Source organism: Tupaia chinensis, unplaced genomic scaffold, assembly GCF_000334495.1.
Source record: "Tupaia chinensis unplaced genomic scaffold, TupChi_1.0 Scaffold000513_1, whole genome shotgun sequence".
Taxonomy (NCBI): Eukaryota; Metazoa; Chordata; class Mammalia; order Scandentia; family Tupaiidae; genus Tupaia; species Tupaia belangeri.
Window position 1 is genome coordinate 3,428,043 of NW_006160026.1, and position 21,307 is coordinate 3,449,349.

Consider the following 21,307-nt stretch of genomic DNA (forward strand, 5'->3'; position numbering starts at 1 on the left):
TTCTGCATTGTCTTTTAGTTCCTCTTTTTTTGTTATGTCTGGGATTTGACTTAAATAAAAGATAAGCATGAAACTATGTAAAAGTAATTAATAATTCATAGACATTGATTCTTCTTTGGAAAGGTAACCCCATGGGTGCAAAGAACCACACACACACACACACACACAATGTATTTCAAGATCAGTTCTTGAGGAGAGGTCCTTGATCATTCTTGAGGCTAAAATGGTGGCAATTCTGCTCTGAGGTACGAATCTTGTTCAAGACTTTTAGAGCATAGCCCCAGGGATGTTTTTTCATGTCTAAACAGCCTTAAATTAAAGAGAAAATGACTGCGGATTACCTGATTTGTAAGTACCCGCTTCTTTCTTCTTGAGAAGGCCGAGATATAACCTTTCATTTCTGCTTAGCACTTCAGCAATAGTCAGTGCTCACGATTATTTATTGAATTAATGGGCAGTGCTCAATGGCTTCTCTGAATCATAAGAGTCTCAGAGGTACCACTGAGGTGGGCATGCTAGTTGTGTGGGGAGGAGGGGCTCCAAAACTTCTCCCTTCAAATAGAACGGCCCCATTCTGTTGTCATGGTGGATTTTTGTTTAAGATTTCTTTAGAATAAAAAAAAATACACCTCATTACAGTTATTATTTTGTAGTTCTCTACAGATAAGGACCTATGTTGCAACATGAAAGAGCAATATATTGAACACATTTTTAAAAACTGAACTATTAAGGGGAAATGTTACAGTTATAAAGGTAAAGGATAATGAAACTTAGAACTTTTCTGTCCATTTAGATGTTCTTTTTTGTAGCCAATTAATTAATCTAGAAGTTGCTGGAAGAATGACAGAAGCAGATCCACTAGTAGTCACTGAACTATAAATCAGACACTCCACTGTCACACTAAGGGATGAATGAAGAGACTAGCCGAGTAGCCATTTGGTACTATGGGTTGAAGTCCTACTCCTCAGCTTTGGCATCAGAAACCAAAATTCCATTGCTGATTCTATTCCTTGCCAGCAGTGGGAGCTGGAGCAATTCACATGCCCTGCATGGCTGTCTCCTGTCTCCAGGGATCTGTGAAGACAAATTTCTTCCTCAGTGATAGTCATTTCTGTGTCTGTGTGTCTTACCTCACCTCGTTATAATATGTATAAGTATTATAAATTTCCATTTTATAGCTCAGGAACCTGGGGTATAAGAGAATTAAGATATGTCTTATTAAATCTTCTATCAGGCCTCTTATTATCATAATCTCATTTTATCCTCTCAACCACCTTCTGCTACATTTATAGCTCATTCATTCATTCAATCTGTTGAAGATCCATGTAGATATAAGTGGTGAACCAAAGAAACAAGCTGCTCTGTGTATTCATGAAATTAACATGGGGGTGGTTTATTTATTTTAATTTTATAGCTAATAAAACTAGAGCCCAAAGAGGATAAGTCACTCACCAGAGGTCCCATAGGTGTTAAATAACAGCACCCAGTTGGCATTCACAGTGCCAGACTCCAGAAGTATGCCTAAGTGGGTTCCTCCCATCTTTGGGCACCTGAGACCACAGTGGTTCCCTTGAGACTCCGTGTGAAACAGAGGTAGGCACAACAGGCCCAGCCCTCTACCTGCATGCATAAACCCTTGTACCCTGGGCGTGGCTTGTTTGTGCTATGCATTGAGCTGACTTCACCCAAGCTACCTTCCAACATTCATACCTGGAATAGCTCTTGTGGTCTGACTCCCTATGTTATTATCCCCAAGCTGCAGAGGGAGAATCTGAGGCTCAACACATTTAATATTTTTGAAGGTAGAATTCAAAACAAACCCTCTTGAGTTCTAAATCCTGAGTACTTCCCATTCTACCACATGGCCTCACAGGATTAGTGTGAGAACTGTGTCTCATGAATGGAGTGAGGAAGGGATAGCTCACCAGGTCTATTGGGAAAAGCTTTATATTTAAGGTGAAAATACATAATACATGGCAGAAAAGGAAAGGCTGGAAAATATAACCAGAGACACCAAATGTGGATACCGGGGACCATATAGGAGGGGCTGGGCAGTTGGGGGTAGGGGACTCAGGGAAAAAAAAAAAGAACATGCCACAGATACAAGAATGGAAAGTTATAATGTACGATAAGGCCTTTGACTTGCTTGCCATGCAATGCATTTATGCTTTGAGAACCCACAACCTATGCTGTAAAAACGTACAATGATTAAATGTAATAGGTTTTTAAAAATACACCATGATTTGAGGACACTAGTAGAATACAGTGGTGTGATCTCTAGCATTTAAAAGAGAAAGACAGCTTAGTTCACTTCCTTTACTCACAAACCTTTAAAGGCCCAGTCACCTACGTAAGGCAGAAAAGATGTTTCTGCTACTTTTTTCCAGCTGCCCAAACTCATCTCTATATAGCTTGACTGCACTTTTGAAGATGTTGTTTGAACAAAGGAAGAAAATTGTGATAGTTTTTTTTTTTTTAAGGTAGATTTTTTTCCATAAGGCATGTGTGCTCACCAAGGAGATAGAAAGCGAGAAATCACACCCCCAGGGTATATGACCATGCCACAATTCCTCCTAACCCATTGTCTCTTGGGATTTGGGACATGGACACACACACACACACACACACACACACACACACACACACAGGCTCAGTCTTAGCATGAGTTTCAAGCTGCTGGGTCCAGGACTCAAACCACAATCGACCATGTGGGAGTCCATTATGCCATCTGCTGGTCCCTGTGATGGTTTATTTTATGTGTCAACTTGGGCCATGGTCTTGGACAAACATCAGTCTACATGTTGTCTTTTTTTTTTTTTAGATAAGATGAATATTTAAATCAGTAGACTTTGAGTAAAGCATATTACCCTTCACAATGTATATAGACTTCATCCATTGAACTAAAAACTGTTGAAAGAGATAAACATGGGTATTCCCCGTGGAAGATAGAATCCTGATTCCAGTTATCTGGACTCAAACTGACACATTTCCCAAGTCTCCATCTTCCCGACTCATCCTGCTGATCTTTGATTTTTGGTAGCTGCAATCATGTGAACCAATTTCATAACACAACTCTCTCTGGGTGTGCATATATTTACCTTCACAGGTTTCTCTGGAGACCCTAATACACACACCTTCCTGCTCATCTCCACCTGCCGAAGCTTCCTTTCTTTTTTGAAATAACATTTTCTTTTCTACTTATATCAGTTATACATAATTATTTCTGAAAATTTGAAAATATAAAAAGAATAAATAAGAAAATTAAAACTATTCATTTTTTATTTTTAAAAATTTAATTTATTTTTTAAAACCACCCATTTTTGTTTGTTTTTAATTATTTTTATTTTTCTATAGGTGCATGCACTAGCCAGAAAGAGAAATCACTCTTGCCAGGGTGATGGCCACACCACAATCCCTTCTCTTCCATTCTTTTCTTGGAATCGTTGGCATTCATGAACACTTACCCATTGTATTTTTCAAGCTGCTGGCCTGGGACTCGAACTACACTATTGGTTCATGTAGGACGTGGCCCCTTTAACCTCCATGCCACCTACTGGCCCACCATCCCTTTTCTATCAGTGCTTAATGTCTTATCCTTTTTAGGAAAAATTAACTTTTTAAAAAAAAAATTCTGCGGTTGCCCTAAATACGTACGTGTGTGTGTGTGCGTGTATGTGTGTGTATTCTAACATGTATGTATTTTTAAACTGATGAGCATTTTCTTATGGCATTGAATATTAATTTAAACCATAAAGTTTAATGGTTATCCATTTTTCTGTTTTGTAGGTATGTACAATTTAACCATTTCTCTACCTTTAGACGTTTATGGACTCAAATCGCAGTTGTTCTGTCACTTACAAGCTGTGTGTAATTGGTCAGAAGGCTTTTTTTTAAAAAAAACTTATGAATGCTTTCTGGAAATTGGTGAAAATAGTAGTAGTTTCCTTGCACAGTTATCAATATTAAGTCAAGTCTGTCAGGGAAATTATTTTCCTGACACATGAAGAACATATAATCAATATTAACTTCATCAACTAATATTAGTAAGTATATTAGATTTTCAATATTACACATAATTTTGCAAAAAAAAAAAAAAGCCCAAAAAAACAAAACAAAAAAACACACCTTGTACAGGTGCTGAAAACCACTTTAATTGCTGCATTTTTAAGAAGAGTGAAGACATATGAATGCTGCATTAAATAACATTTTGTAACAGAGTGGGAAAGGGGGCTTTAGGAGGAAAGAGAAGCAGAGACAGAAAAAAAGGAGGAAGAGGAAGGGAGAGAAGGAAGGAGAGAAGAAAGAAAGGGAGAGGCAGGGGGGGACAAAGAAAAGTATAAGAAAGAGTGGCTGAGAGGCAGCTTGGGCATTCTCGCCTCAATGAGGGAAAATAAAATCATTCCTGTTTTTCAATTTTTCCCCTGCCATATTGGTTGGTAGGGCCACTGTATAACAAGGATTAAGACTTTTTCTCTGAATAATTGTTGGGAACAAGTCAGTTTCTACTTGGCAATCTGGTGTCATTCCTATGACTTTATAGCAATTACATAGAAAAGACTAGAATCTGCAATTTGTGAGTATGTGGGAGGGAGAGGAAAGAAAGAGAGAGGGAGATAGAGCGATGAATGTCTTCTAGTGTCTCATGTTATGACCTCCCAGTCCTAGCCTTCCAGTTAACTAGGGCCACAGGTGTGTATTCCCATACCTGGCCTGTTTAGGATGGTCTAGGAACTAAACTGGGCTGCCCATGATGCCAGATCCATATGCAGTAGCACCCTCCTGTTGATACAAGTGTGACTATACCCAAGGACACCCTTGGTAGATCATTAATAAGGACATTGCATATAACAGAGCCCTATGCCTGTCAACTCTGACATTTTCTCAGCTATAGAAATTCCTCAGAATAGACCCAGAGTGTGTGAAGAAGAGCTACCTAGAGCTACTTTTCAATCTATGTAATAGAAACTATTAACTAAGCCTATTTATTTTTTTGAGAGATTTTCGCTATAGGGCACGTGCACTCACCAGACAGAGAGAGACATAGAGACAGAAAACGAGAAATCACCCCCCAGGGGGGATGGTCACGCTGCAATCCCTTCTCCTCCATTCTCCTCTCGGGATCTTGGGCATGCATGCACACATGCCCGGCGTGAGTTTTAAGCCACCGGGTCCAGGATGCGAACCACGGTTGACTACGTGGGAGCCCAGCGACATAGCCATTACGCTAACTTCTGGTTCCCAACTAAGCCTATTTTAATTAAATTTTATCAAAAGGCATACATAAGAAGGTATTAAATACTTCATTAGAAATAAAGTTATATTCAATCTCTTTTCTGCCACCCATTTAGCAAATATCATGTTTCTAAAATCAAGAATTTTGATGGAAGACATTTACTAAGAGGCTCCTTTGATTAGGGTTTATTAGCTTGTTATTCTCAGATGTTTACTGACTTTTCCTTCCTCTCAATATCAGTTCTGTTAATTTATTAGGAATGTATGTGGAATCTCCTAGCTCTACATTGATCTTTTAGATATCAAGAGCAGATTTCAGGCACTGGAAGCAAATATACAAATCTGGAGTTAGGATGTGGAATACCATAACGGTTTAGATGACTTTGGAGTCAGACGGTTTCAATTTGGGACCCGCGAGTTACCTCTGACGGGTTGTGTGGTCTTTGGCAATTACATGGCCTCTCTAAGCTTCCATTTCCTCCACGGTAAAGCAGAAGACTACTTTTAGAGTTTCAGTTAGTCAGGATACACCCAAAATGCAGCAGCACTGGTTTTGCAGTTGTTTGAGGCTGATCTCCACTCTGATTGGTTGCTATGGGTTATTCTGATTAGTCCATCTTATAGCTATACTTAGTCTTCAATAATTTGCCTACTACCCTTGCCTAACTCCTGGTCATGCATGGAAACCATTTATCTCAGTGTTCAGTATATAACAGGTGTTCTATAAATTCAAACTATTATCATTGTTTTCCTAACTTACAGAAGCCAGGATAGCAAAACAATAAATGTATTGAAATATATTATATCAACAGAAGGAAAGACAAAAATCATATGATCATGTCAAGTGACGCCGAAACAAATTTGATGAAATGTGACATTCCTTTTTTCTAAAAAGAAAAAAAAAAAAGCCAGGATAAAAAAATAGGATCCTGTAAATTAAAAAAAGTAAAATTTTCCAATATTTAAGTTAATTTCTTCTTAAGATTCATTAAAAATATTTTGGGCTAGCTCCATGGTACAATGGTTAATGGAACCAATCCCACACGGCCAGTAACAGTTTGAATCCTGGTCTAGGTGGCTTGAAAAACTTGTCAGTCGCGTGTTTGTGCATGCCTCAGGATCCTCACAGGATGGAATAATAGAGGAGGAGGAATGGCAAGGTAGCCATGCCCCATGGTACATGCTTTCTCCCTCTCCCTCTCTCTCTGTCTCTCTGTTTCTCTGGTGAGTACATGTGGCTCTGATAATAAAAATAGATGTACATTTATATGGTGATAACATGCTTGTTATCTATTTGTATTTTAAAAAGGAACTCTGAAATTGAGATCTTACTATTCTCATTTTACAGAAGAGATGGTGAAGCCTCTAAATCTACCATCCTTAGCCACACACTTCACAGGCAAAGGGAGGAGACAGAGCAGGGTTGCTACTGCAACCACTCGACCTGTTCCCACCATGTTACTTCATGGTCTAACATTGACTCTTTCAGAGACACATGCCATAACCACATCTGGCAACAGACCATGTTTTCTTAATAAAATGGAATCCTGTCCCCAATTCTTGGAGTATTGAAAAGTACCTTAATCATGATAAATGTTTTGATTTAGTTAAATTTTCTATGTTGCCTGGAGTCTTTCATTTGACTCGTGGTTTCAGCTTTGGAGTATCATTGTCCTTCCCTTTCTGTTTCACAGCTGCCACTGTATTTTAGGTCCTTACTTCTCTCTTCCTAGATTAGTACAAAAATATCTCCCAATCGGCGTTCTTCCCTCCAGCGTCCACTTTCTTTCATCCAGTGTCAATGGGAAAGAGAGTCATCCATCTCCACAGTTAGCTTTCTGACATCCGCACTGAATCATGTCACTACCTTACTTTAGGTGTCAGGGACCTCTCGTTGTCTGTGTGATAAAACCCCATTGTGCTTCCAACTAACTCCATTGTATGAATTTTGAATTGTGGTAATCATTAAAGTCTGCTTTGATGCTTTACACAGACTCATACACACAAGCACACACATACATATGCATACATACATACACACACACACACCTTTCCTATACATCAACTATATATACATACATACATATATATCTAGGTATACACATATAACATGCATTCACATATGTGACTTTTACCATTCTTTTTGTTTTTAGAGAGATTTTTGTTATAGGGCGTGTGTGCTCACCAGGAAGACAGAGAGAAACAGAGAGACAAAGAGCAAGAAATTCCCCCCCCTCCCCCAAGAGGGGATGGCCATGCTACCATCCCTTTTCTCCCATTCTCCTCTTAGACCTTTGGGCATGCACGCACATGTGCCCAGCGTGAGCTTGAAGCTACTGGGTCCAGGATTTGAACTATGGTCAACTACATGAAGCCCAGCAATATAAGCATTATGCCATCTGCTGGTCCCAGCTTTTACCATTATTAATATCCTGGTTGATCATTCTTTGTAGATACCTCAGCAAAAGACAAATGACGGGAAAACAACTTCCGCTGGTTTCTTGACACTTGCCCACCTTGTAGTTTTTTAAATTTTAATATTTTCTACATTCACAGATGAAATTATATATATTTACTATGTAGAAAGTTCCTAATTGTACATACATTATGAAATGATTAAATCTAGTAATTAGCATATGCATGGCTTCATATAGTTTTTGTTTTTGCTTTTGTTTTTGAGAGGTTTTTGCTATAGGGCTTGCATGCTCGCCAGAAAGACAGAGAGAGACAGAGAGACAGAAAGTGAGAAATCAATCCCAGGGTAGAAGGCCACACTGCAATCCCTTCTCCTTTATTCTCCCCTTGGGATCTTGGGCGCACATGCACACATGCCCAGTGTGAGTTGAAGCCATCAGGTCCAGTACTAGAACCATGGTGGACTACATGAGAGTCCAGTGATTTAGTCATTACTCCAACTGCTAGTCCCTAGTTATTGTTTTTGTGATGAGAACACTTTATACACATTTCTAGGATTTTCATGAATACATTATGTTATTAGCTATCGTCATTGTGCTGTACAAAGCTCTTATACATTTATTTCTCCAACTGAAATTTTGAGCTTTGTATCCTTTGAACATTTCCCCAGCCCCTTCCTCCCAACTACCTCATCTCCTGGTAACCATGATTCTACTCTACTTCTTTGAGATCAACTATTAATATTTTAGATACCACATATGAGTGAGATCATTCATATGATATTTGTCTTTCTGTGTTTATTTCACTTAACATAATGACCTTCGCTTTCATCTAGGTTGTGAGAAATGACAGGTTATGCTTCCTTTTATGTGTCTTTTCATTCTTCTTTCTTTTATATCCTCTAATTGCATATTTTCAAATAATCTGTTTTCAAGTTCACAGATCCTTTCTTCTGCCTCATCAATTCTGCTATTGATGCATTTTATTACATTTTTCATTTTATTCATTGTATTTCTTGGTAACTGAATTTATTTTTCATTTATTATTAGCATTATTTCAATATCTCTAGGAAATTTCTCATGCTGGTCATGTATTGTTTTCCTTACTGCCTTGAAATATTTCTCTGCATTTTCTTGAAATTTGCCAAGCTTGCATAAGATAGTGATTTTTAAAAAATTCTTTGTCATTCACTATATATATTTCTATTTTTTTAGTGTTAGTCACTGACATCTTATTTTGTCTTTTATTGATATCATTTTTTTTAATATTTCTTGATTTTTTTGTCTGGGATAGCCCTGAAACAGGCATGGTATGAGGGTACACCAGAAGTCTAGGGCAGTTGAGGCCTACCTGCTGCTGAAGGTCATCCAGTGCTTGGGTAAGCTGTCATTGGCTTGGAGGTGGTATGGGCCAGAGATCAAGTTCACCACAGAGGTCAGAAGCCTGGGGCTGAGTGGTTCTCCTCGTTGTGGGGGCAAGTCTAGATGCTCAGTCTACTGATATGGCCTGAAATATGGGCCCACAGGGGATTTTCCTGTGCTGGGTTTTACTGCAGCTGGACCAGTGTATTCGCTTACTTCTCTTTCCACAAAGTAGACTGTATCTTTCACTACACTGTGCTGCTTGGGGTTATAGAACAGGTGATGTGGGCAACATAAAACTGTCCTTTCTACCCTCTTCAATGCGTTGTATTATGCTACACGTTACTGTGATCTCTTGCTTCATTTTCTTAGCTTTTGTTAATATAATTTTGTGTATGGATACTTGTTCAAATCAGTGTTTCTGTGGGGGAACAATAGCTGAAGTGTTACTTACCATCTTGCTCTGCCTCTTCTAGCTTACTTTGAACCTGTTGATTCTTTAACTAGCTGCAGCTAACTCTGTCAATTCATGATTTTAGCAACCTGTTCTCATGTGTCTATTACTGGGAGAGATTTTAAATCTCATATTTTGACTTGTCATGGACTAGGGTCATTTTAAATGTTGGTTTGTGCAAAAAGTATAAATCTCACCCAAACAAAGAAACAGCATTCTAGTGTCTAATGACCAAAGACCCAAATGACATCTCACCATGAGTGCTGATCCTTCATTCTTTCTATCCTCTAGGGATTGTTGCTGGGATCTAACTCTTTGAGGAAATTATATAAAGAGGGTCAAGGAGGGACCCTGAGATAGTGGAAGACAATATCTGAAACAGGGATCCTTTTCTGACAACAAATGAACAGAGTGGCCATAAAATCTGGGGATACTCATCAATGAATGGTGCATTGACATTCCATTACACTATAATATGATATAATATAATATCATGCATGTGCATGTTTCCAGATTTTACAGATTCTATTGAGTTTTTCAATTGGAAAATACATTTGAGGTTGAATAAAAACTTGCATTTGTGCAAATATTCGTCATTCAAGATTAACTTTTTTGAGGGACCAGTAGTTACCGTAATGGCTATGATGCTGAACTCCCATGTAGTCGACTGTGGATCAAGTCCTGGACCCAGTGGCTTCAACTCACACCAGGTGCGTGTATGTACATGCCCAAGATCCCAAGAGGAGAATGGAGGAGAAGGAATTGCGGTGTGGCCATTCCTCCTTAGGGGGGAGGGGTGATTTCTCACTTTTTGTCTCTGTGTCTCTCTCTGTCTCTCTGGCAAGCACACACGCCCTTGTGGCTGAAGAAAAAAATAGCCAGTCTCTTTCCACAAAGTAGACTGTATCTTTCACTACACTGTGCTGCTTGGGGTTATAGAACAGGTGATGTGGGCAACATAAAACTGTCCTTTCTACCCTCTTCAATGCGTTGTATTATGCTACACGTTACTGTGATCTCTTGCTTCATTTTCTTAGCTTTTGTTAATATAATTTTGTGTATGGATACTTGTTCAAATCAGTGTTTCTGTGGGGGAACAATAGCTGAAGTGTTACTTACCATCTTGCTCTGCCTCTTCTAGCTTACTTTGAACCTGTTGATTCTTTAACTAGCTGCAGCTAACTCTGTCAATTCATGATTTTAGCAACCTGTTCTCATGTGTCTATTACTGGGAGAGATTTTAAATCTCATATTTTGACTTGTCATGGACTAGGGTCATTTTAAATGTTGGTTTGTGCAAAAAGTATAAATCTCACCCAAACAAAGAAACAGCATTCTAGTGTCTAATGACCAAAGACCCAAATGACATCTCACCATGAGTGCTGATCCTTCATTCTTTCTATCCTCTAGGGATTGTTGCTGGGATCTAACTCTTTGAGGAAATTATATAAAGAGGGTCAAGGAGGGACCCTGAGATAGTGGAAGACAATATCTGAAACAGGGATCCTTTTCTGACAACAAATGAACAGAGTGGCCATAAAATCTGGGGATACTCATCAATGAATGGTGCATTGACATTCCATTACACTATAATATGATATAATATAATATCATGCATGTGCATGTTTCCAGATTTTACAGATTCTATTGAGTTTTTCAATTGGAAAATACATTTGAGGTTGAATAAAAACTTGCATTTGTGCAAATATTCGTCATTCAAGATTAACTTTTTTGAGGGACCAGTAGTTACCGTAATGGCTATGATGCTGAACTCCCATGTAGTCGACTGTGGATCAAGTCCTGGACCCAGTGGCTTCAACTCACACCAGGTGCGTGTATGTACATGCCCAAGATCCCAAGAGGAGAATGGAGGAGAAGGAATTGCGGTGTGGCCATTCCTCCTTAGGGGGGAGGGGTGATTTCTCACTTTTTGTCTCTGTGTCTCTCTCTGTCTCTCTGGCAAGCACACACGCCCTATAGCAAAACTCTCTCTTAAAAAAAAAAAGATTAACTTTTTGATAAAGCTATGTAACTGAGATTCTTTTCTACACACATTAAGGTGAAAATATTGCCCATCAATCATCCCTCATTGTTCAATACTTGACAATATGTGTGGAACTCAGAAATTTGAGTCGATTGCAACCAAGGCTTGCCTAATTCCCAAGTTCCTGCTTATCTGTATGTACCATGATTTTGTGTTAACTAGAAGAATTAATGCTGGACCTCAAGTTATCTACATTATAATCAAGGAGTTGTTTGGGTATTAATAGACTCTGACTCACGCAGTTTAAGAAATGTGTTACTAAATTATCTAATCCTAAAGAAGTAAAGGCAGCACTTAATAAGCTAACAAAAGAGAAAGGCCATGAGTCATCTTAAAGTATCCAAACTTCACTTTTCACTGTCCAACACTTCAGAAGGGAGATCTTAAATTGGATAAAATGGTCAGAAGAAATACAGTCCTCTCCGTAAAAAGAAATGATAATGCTCTTAGTATCTTAAAATATTTCGATAACAGATGTTCATTTCTTTTCCAGTATCATATCCGCAACTTTTCTTTCACTTAAGATCAAGATACAAACTCTCATGTGAAGTCTGTAGAAAGTTTTGCTATGTAAACTTGATTTTTATGTGGTTATAAATCATAAGTTTTCAGAACTGACAGAGACTTCAAGCTGTCTGGTTCCATTGCCTCAATTTTTAGAAAACAAATCCAAACTATTTCCCTAATGGCAACACATGAATATAACCTGAGGTGACATGTCATTACTGTAGGCTTAGCACATGATACAACAAAACTCTGTTGACTGACCTAGTATGATTGGCAGAATAAGGTTCCCACACTTAATTAGTTGAAGAGATTGTCAACCTTCTGTGTGTTGGTCTTATTTCCTCCCTTGAAACCAGTTACAGCATTACTACAGTTCATCTTAGTTTTCAGGGATAAACTCTCAAGTTTCCAAACTAACGGGTAAGCATCTGCAGCTTTTTCCATTTACCAAAGGCTGTCCAAAAGGGAACTTTGGTTTGGAATTCATAGGCTTTTCTTCCCATAATCCTCAAAGGACAAAATTTTTACATCACTATGGAAAACAGGTCAATAGCAGTCTCTTTATTCACCTGCACGCCTGGGTGAAAAAGCCTGTGACAACTGTATCTTTTTTTCTTAAGCTATGATTAAGGTTTATGTGTTTTCTCCAAAGGAAGGCAGCTGTCCCTGTGGGCATGTGATTTCTGCTGATGAAAAGATACTCCAAAAGAACTGAGAAGAGTCCCAGTTTCTTTGCTTCTCACTGGAACAGCAATCTGGCATTGTTTACAAAGGCTTGGGTATAGATGGAATTCTTTTGGATACACCCTATCAACAATGTGGCCATCCCAGGGATGCAGTAGTGACCTAATGTAGGACTAAGCTTGGCTGGATAATTCTTAGAATTATATTAGGTGTGGCATAAAGAGAGAGAGAAAGTCTCTGTGTTTTTTCTCCTGATCCTTAGATTCTTTCTTCTTTGAATAAAAGAGAATGAAAATATAGTACTACTCAATCAAGAAAGTAATTTCAAAGTTTGGCCTTATGGCACCTACAATCATGGCCTCTGGATCTCTCCCGACTGTCTACCTCCTGTGCACCTGAGTCTGGTCTGGTGGGCTCCTGCTACTCCTTCAGCTGCCAGACAATGTGCTCCAGCAATGCACACACTACTTGTTTGGGTGTAGAGTCCAGTGAAAGACTCTTTGTTCATTTGAAAAGGCTGCTGAGTGATCATCTCTTGCTATATAACTTCCCCTTGAGGTCAAACCCCTATTACCATCAGCTCATCAAAATATGCTTTCCATAAAAGATAGTCTTTCCTGAAAGAATTTTTAGGCTAGCTCTGGGAGAACATGACTTTCTCTAGTCAGCTTCATTAGAGACAATGGGGTTGTCTGTGAAAATATCTTTTACTATACTCCAAGATGGACTTTGCAACGTAAAGTTCCAAGCTATGAAGTTACATTTTGAGAAAGCCTCTACTACCCTGATGTTTTCCCCTGGTATGTTGTGATTACCTTGAAGAACTCCCTAAATGGCTGTCATGATTGATTGCATACTGGGCTCATGGGAAGAGCATACAGAATGCCCATGTTCTACCTTAGACCAATTGAGGCTGAGCATTTGAAAATCTCTCCCAAATATAACTGATACGGTGTAACAAGATAAAGGCATTTCTGCCTGTGAATCCTCTTATTACTGTCTTTGCTGTGGCTGTGTGAGGGTATGGCATTGAGAGACAGCACACATTTTGGAACCCTGAGGGAATTTCTGAAAATTCTGAGCTTCTGTCCCAAAGCAATACATAGTCTATTTCCAGAGTCTTTAATCTCAGTAACTCTTCTCCCTTTGTTTAAGCATCTATTTGTCAGATACATTGAACAAAACCAAAGGCACTTGCCACATGTCCATGAAGCTAACCCTGGTGGCAGCCCTTCAAAAATTTCTGATTGATTTGAGGATTAAGGGCAATCCTTTAACACAGCTGAAATGTGGACCCTGGTATCTGTGACCAGACTTCCCATCCCACACTTTACTAGCTGTCACTGCAGCACATCCTGACGTAAACATACACACCTCCTCTCTTCAGAGCTCTCCACTCTACTTCAGGATCTTGCTGATCTCCACGCAGCTTTCGGGAAATACCTTAGACATTGCTACTCTGCAGAGCCTTTCCCAACACCCTGAATAGATTTACATGCTCCTTCTTTACCCCCCCAGGGACCTGGATTTGATGTATCACAGAGCTTATGGCACTGCATTGAAATGGACAATGTGTCCATCTTTCTCACTGTAATCTCCTTGAAGGAAAAGACTATGCTCACCTTGTTTCTTGCTGCATCCTCACAAGGTCATTTACAATACAACCTTGATGCACAAATGATTGAAAATGAGGTATGGTTAGAAAATAATGAAGCTAACATGGTCATGGGTTCATAAAGGAGAAATAATGGGCATGGAGTATTCGTAAAATAAATCATAGGCTTTGCCTTTCACCAAACACATGGTTTACCACGAAGTGGCATGTCTTTCTTATCATGCACGTTGAAGACCCAGGTAATATGGAGGAGACAGATCAGAAATTACCTGATGGTTTTGATCATGCTGAGGCCCATTTCCACACAGCAGTGGGCATGGTCCTGGCGGGGCTCAGGAAGCCCAGAGACACAGTAGTAGCAGTCTCCCAGGATTTTAATGCGGAGGCAGTGATGCTCCTAGAAGAAACAGAATGAGAGGGGAAGGACTGTGTTAGCAGGAGGATCAGTTCTTCAGAAATGCTTGGGAAGGATGTGAACAGGCTCAGTCACCTACCTTTGAAATATGCTTCTATTGTCTTCCTAGGGAAGTAAGGATATGCCCTAAATGTGGGTTCGAAAAGCCCCTCAGTGGAGTGAATCATGGAAAAACAATTTTGAGCTAACCACAACATGGCCACAACCAAGCTGTACCCTATCATGACTCTATGACCTGTGCACCCTGCACTCAGACAGGCCTGGCACAGTGTGTCCAAAGTGTTCCTGTATGAATCCAGCCCCTAGCAACAACTTTCGTCTTAGGACATATCTATGAGTTAACTTTTAGCAGTTGTTAGCTCAATAATAAATATTTAAAAATACAAATAACTTAGGGGTTTCTTTTATTCAACTCTATTTGTTCTCAATAATGACATTGACACGTTCAGAAGAGGAGCTATATCTTACACATCTTTTCATTCATTTATTAGTTCATATGTTCATTCATTTAAACAATGTCACTTGGGCATCCATAATAAAAGCATTGTCCCTGATTCAAAGATGATTAATGATATCCCCTATTATGCTTAGAGTGAATCCTCACAACAACCCTGAGGAGGAGGTGCCATTTTTATCTTCATTTCACAAGTGAGAAGTAGGACACAGCTGTCAGTTTGGCCCATTCCCAGTTTTAAGGACGTAAATCTTACGAAGTTTCAAAGAGCAACAAGCATAAGGAAAACGGCACATACTTTCATGTTAGAATGGAAACAGCCAGGTGTTGCGTTTTAGGAGAAAGAGAACTTGAGGCAGAACAGCACAGGACATAAGAGCACTGGCTTAGGAATCACAGCACTCAGGATCAAATCCTAGATAGCTGCACCCCTGCCCTGTCCTTGCTGTGTGTCTGAGTAGATTAATTAACCTCTGAGTGTCAGATTTGCTGTGTGACTTTGAGTAAATTAACCTCAGAGTATCAGTTGAGCCATCTGTAAAATGAGGGTACTACTAGGACCTACACTGTGTGATCGTGAGAGTTAAGAGAGATGATGCATGTGCAGTCTTCCAAGCGGTCTGGCCAATTGGGCACTAAATTAACATTACCTCCCTCTATTATGATGACTTGGATGCCAAGGCTAGCTGCTTGGCATACCGAAATCTAATCAGGGCAGGTCACTTTCCTTCTTGGTTTTCTCAGATGAGTGATTGGGACTAAATGACCTCTGTCTTCTAGATCAAAAGCTCTATGGATAGAGCTTCTCTTTTGGAAAGCAGAGTCGCAGGGCGGTGGAAGGGAAGGTGTTGGCATAAAAGGGTCTCCTGAGGGCCAACAGTATAGCCGATGCCTGTGTAGTTCCAAGCTATAAAGCTTTGTGCTTGTTTCCTAGTATCTTTGGGAATTATGTTTGGGTAACAAATGAGTGAAACCACTCTCTCAGGAAAACAAACAAACAAACAAACAAGAAACAAATACTGTCCAGGGAAAAGAGAATTAGAACTGGAACCGGTTCTTCCCAGTCTGTATCAGATTCCTGGGGTCTTGCCAGCTTTCTCAAATGGGTGCAGTTGTGACCTTCAGAACAATGATAGTGCACATGGCCACCCCCAAGACTATTTTTAGGAGCTTGTAGAATCCTTTCTATTGGGTTCTGGAATGTAATTGACTGTAAGAGCTGATAATCAGGTCTAACCCACAAGGGGAGCTCAGGCCTCAGGTTCTTTCTTCTAAAACTTCTGAAATATCATGACCCAAATAGAACTTAGAGAGAACCTTGTGCACTGGTTCCTAGAAGGCCAAATTTATGGAGCCCATGGGACTGTTATTAAAAAAAAAAAAAAAAAAAAAAATCAGAGAACCTGGAGGGACTATTTTTGGGTAAAATTATAAAAAATTTTTTGTGAAGGATGTATGAGAAATACATCAACAAACACCAAAAAGAACAATTGAAATATTATCTAGTCTCTCCATCACTTTAAAAAAGCAAGGATGTTTTTAACACTGAGAGTAGAGATATGCATTATTCTATTATTAGAATAAAGTAACATTTATACAAACTCACTACATTATTCCTATCTTTGTTTTCATTATTGTTATAATTTTCCACTACATGCCCACAAGATATAATCTCCCACTTTTTGTTTAGGAAGGAAAGTTCAAGAACCAGTATTGCAATCCTTCTTCTCACACTGCAGATCAGAACACTGAGGCTGCAAGGCAGAGGTTAGTCATTCATCTGCAAATGGTGTTTAGGGACAGTATTTGTTTAAACTGATAGTAGACAATGCTGTCAAACTCAGGTGCATGGATCTGCCTCCCTGTTGGCTCTGGAAAGGGATGAGGGAAAGGGTATATAACAGAGACTGCTTTAGTCTAGAATCAGACATCTCTATTTCAGTCTAATTTACTAGCTGTTTGACCTTGGCTCAGACAAGAAAGCCACCAACAGGTGTGTTTCAATTATCCACATGTGAGAAGTGCCAAAATAATCTGTCTTGACCTTAACACATAACAGAATAAAAATGGCAATCACTGAGCAATGACAATGACAACTGACACCTGGAAGTAGTCTTCTCAGTGTTCACCATGCTGTTTCTTATCTTTTCTCTTTGAGCTGTATATAAAATGCCGAACATGGCAGGGCAAGTAGAAGTAACATCTATTTTTTTTTTTCAGTAACATCTATTTTATAGGAAGAAAAGTTTTTATATGAGAGAGATTAAAAAAAAAAAAAAAACAGAAAAAGCGTAATGTACTGGAGATGAGCTGGCTAAGAGTCACAGTCTGCACCAGCTATGATACTCACCAAATCCTAGCCAGTGATATTTCCATGGAAATTGAAGTGAAAGCATTTTGGAAAAATCTAAGAGGGGGAAAAGAACTAATATTTATTGAGCCTATACTGTGTCAGGTTGGCTACATATTACATGCATGACATTTATCACTTAGTCTTTATGGCCACTGTCCGAGTCAAGCATTTTACAGAAGATAAGCAGGAACTTGAGGAGGTAAAGGCCACCCAGCAAATAAGAGACAACACAATGCTAAATTGCTTCCATATATACAGAGTAACATCTTTATTCTTGTTCTTCACTCTGCATAAAAAAAATTCCCTCATTTCTGTGCTAATTAGTGTATAAATTGTGTGTAATAAAATTCAAGCTTTTTACAAATGTGTAGTCATACGACCACCATAATCAGGATATAATACAGTTTCTCCACCCCAAAAATCACTCCACTCCATGCTTCTTGGCTATTTGTCCACTCGGCCCATTCCCAGCATTCCTTGCAGCTACTCATCTATTTTCTGTCTCTGTAATGTTACCTTTATTAGAATGTCATGTAAATGGGAACACAAAGTATCCAGATCTTTGTATTTTACTTTTTTACTTGGCATTTGAGATTCATTGATGTTGTATGTATTGGTGGATTATTTTTTTAACTGATTCTATTGTATGTATTTATTTCATTCTGAAGATTCAGCTTGGAGTCATTTTCTCCAGGAAGCTTTCTCTGAACCAAGGATTGTGTTTTGCCTCTGTATTCTCATAGAATCTCAGTCCTATCTTCGTGTGAGCAGATAGCAAAGTGTGCATTGATTACTTATTTATGTATATCTGATGAGACTTAACTCTAGAAAAGAAGGTGTACGTGTGTGTTTCTATAGAGTACCAGGAAGAGAGAAAGAGGAAAAGTGAAAAATCACTTCTCATGGGAAATGACCATGATGCAATCCCTTCTCCCCCATTCTCCTTTTGGGATTTTGGGCATGAACATACACGGTTTGGCATGATTCTCAGGCTGCCAGGTCTGGGATGAGAACTGCATAGTTAGCCATGTGAAACCCAGCCACGTTAACCTCCACACCACCTGCTGACTCATTTTTGTCATTATCTGGTTCTCAATGTAAACCACAACACACAGTACTTAATAATATATGTTCAGATGAAAGTATCAATGAATTTCACTTGGAATGAGGCAGTCTTAAAATGAGAATTCTTATGGGGTTTTGGGCACAAAACAGACCAAATTGAAACTAAGCTTATTATTTATTTATTTATTTTTGCAAATAAGTTAGTTTATACTTCTCTTTAGTAAAAAGGGGAATGAAAAGAGGAAAAAATGTTTCAGAAGAAAAGTAAAGTGCATGTGTAATTTTTAGCTTTGTCTGTATTTTTAGTTTAATTGAGATCTTTTATGAAACAATAAAATGTGGGGGGGAAAGTTTAGTATGGGAGGGAGGGGAAAAGAGAAGAAAAAAAGTAAAAGTATGTTTAATTAATAAAAAATGAGAAGCTATTTGCTGCTGATGATGTACACAGTAATATCTTTGTCTTGGCTGATATGCATGGTATTTGTGCTGGAAAAAGAAATGTTGCGCACTGTAAGGATTCATGTGATTAAATGTAATTTTAAAAAAGAAAAAAATGAGACATTTTAATACTCTGAAAATGAGCTCCAGCTAGATGTGGTCTTATTTCTCACTACAGCTCTATAAAGTTAGCATTAATATGTATACTTTACAAAACAGAAAATTAAGTTAAGCCTACTTGAACCCTAAGCTCTAAAATATAGTGTGTACTATATCTTTTTTCTGCACCTTGAGTGGCTTTAGGACTAGAAATCTGCTTTGATAGCAAGTTTCCATCTTCTTTTCTAAATTAAGCTCTGAGAAAGCCAGCTAAAATTGAAGGTAGTGTTTTGTTGGCTAAAAACAAAATTCTTAAGTTAGATCAAACAAAATGGTGGCAGGATGGTCCCACAGCTTAGTGGTTCTTGAGAACAGACTAATTCATTCCAGATGGCTGGGGTTGGCTAGGAAACTGGAGGCAGCCACTGATGCATGTAGGGGCTGTACAGAGGCTGCAGCTGGATGGCACCTAGCCATGTCCAGGGAGAGACAGTGATGGGAGAGTAGAAAGCAGATACAAAGGACTCTGGTTGGACTGTCACTCAACCAGCTGTCTCTCAATCGGGAAAATTAATCTGACAAACCTCCCACTCGAGACCTGTAAATAACTAACATCAGTCCCCAGAATGTGAGAGGGCCAGGGTTCCATGCTCTGGGACAGGATATGGAACGAGAATGGCATTGGTGATGAAGGCTGAATCCTTCTCTTCCCTAATTCCACATGCAGACCCTCACTCCTGCAAAAGACTAGAAGGGAATTAAATTCAACTCACATGGGCCAGTCGATCAAATCTGGCAAAGAGCTCGTTGAGCATCCTGACCAGCTCCTGAGCAGACAAGGTCGTAGAGAGGTTGGTAAATCCTTTAACATCTGCAAAAAGAATACTAAACAACAGGGAAAAGGGTGGGTGGGAGAAAGAGTATTAATATTTTAATCCATTCTGAGACACATCAATACCATTAAAATAAATCAACAGTCTCTATGGTCTCAGATTTTTAGCTCTCCATCCCATGGGAGTCAGGAAGAATATTTCAGGATTTGATAAATTTCTCAACAGAAAGAGTCCACCCAGGAAAATGGAAAGCCATTTCTCTTTGTGCCAGGCTACCGAGGGCAAGTAATGCAAATAACCCCAAAGGGAATTTGTTTCCATGAACAGATCGATTTGCTCTGGAAAACAGAATGAAACTTTATGAATGATCTCTATATTTTGTCAATGAACAGTAATACAAATTCCTTAAGCACAGAGCAAAACAGACATGGGGGTATCAGAACGCAAAGCCTCATTATCTTAAGCCCAGTAAATGTACTCTGTCCAAACTGGCAAGAGAACAGACATTTCTCAAAAATTATGAAAATAGGTGGCTAAGCTGGGAGACCTTGGGCAGAATAATTAATTACCCCAAACTTTCACATTTATTAAGGATTTCAGTTACATAAAGAATTAGTCTATCACATGCTTGGTATAGAAGAAGGGATAGTCCTCAAAAGTCTTCTAAAAGTCAGGGACTGTCTTAATTTGTTCAGTTATGTTGTGAGACAGGTAAAGTTAAGTCCATTCTAGATATGAGAAAACTGAGGCTCAAGGAAACTTGCCCAATCACTGGTGGCATGTGGGTGAGATGGGTTTGTCCAAGCGGCTGAATTATGCTGAGGGTCACTAATCCACCCACCTCACCTCACCACCTCAGAGACCCCTGAAAGGAAAGATGGAGCCCTAAACTGGAAATCGTATTTTATCATTTCTCATATTTTGCCCTCTCTGAAACTAGGATTAATCTTATAATTGATAGAATATTAGCAGTTTGAACTTTATTTGTTATTTTCTGTTTTTAGTAGCATTAAAGAAAGTTGAGTCTTATAATCAGTATAACTTAGTTTTACTAAAATAGGTAGCTGGCCAGAAGACATTGTGGAATGGGTATTGACTTACATTGGTCAGTAATTTTAAAAATTTGTCTTTATTACAAACTCTGGGGCCAGCAAGTGGAGTGGTGGTTAAGGCACTGGACTATGACATAGCTGACTGAGGCTCAAGTACCAGACCTGGTGGCTTGCTTTCTCAATCTTCCTCTCTGTCTTTCCCTGGTCAAATGGAATAATAAATCAAATTAAATAAATAATTATTTTATATAAAAAAATCTATAGTCAGTGATTTAAAAAATTTGAT

General features: G+C 38.9%; 1 protein-coding gene across 1 annotated transcript in view; it reads right to left on the reverse strand.

Moving 5' to 3' along the window:
• The window catches only part of ADCY8 (adenylate cyclase 8), a 242,822-nt gene that overhangs the window by 122,737 nt on the left and 98,778 nt on the right, over positions 1-21,307 (reverse strand). The window contains 2 exon segments of the mRNA XM_006156697.2: positions 14,582-14,709; positions 19,910-20,021. Of these exon segments, the coding sequence (XP_006156759.1) occupies positions 14,582-14,709; positions 19,910-20,021 (240 nt within the window).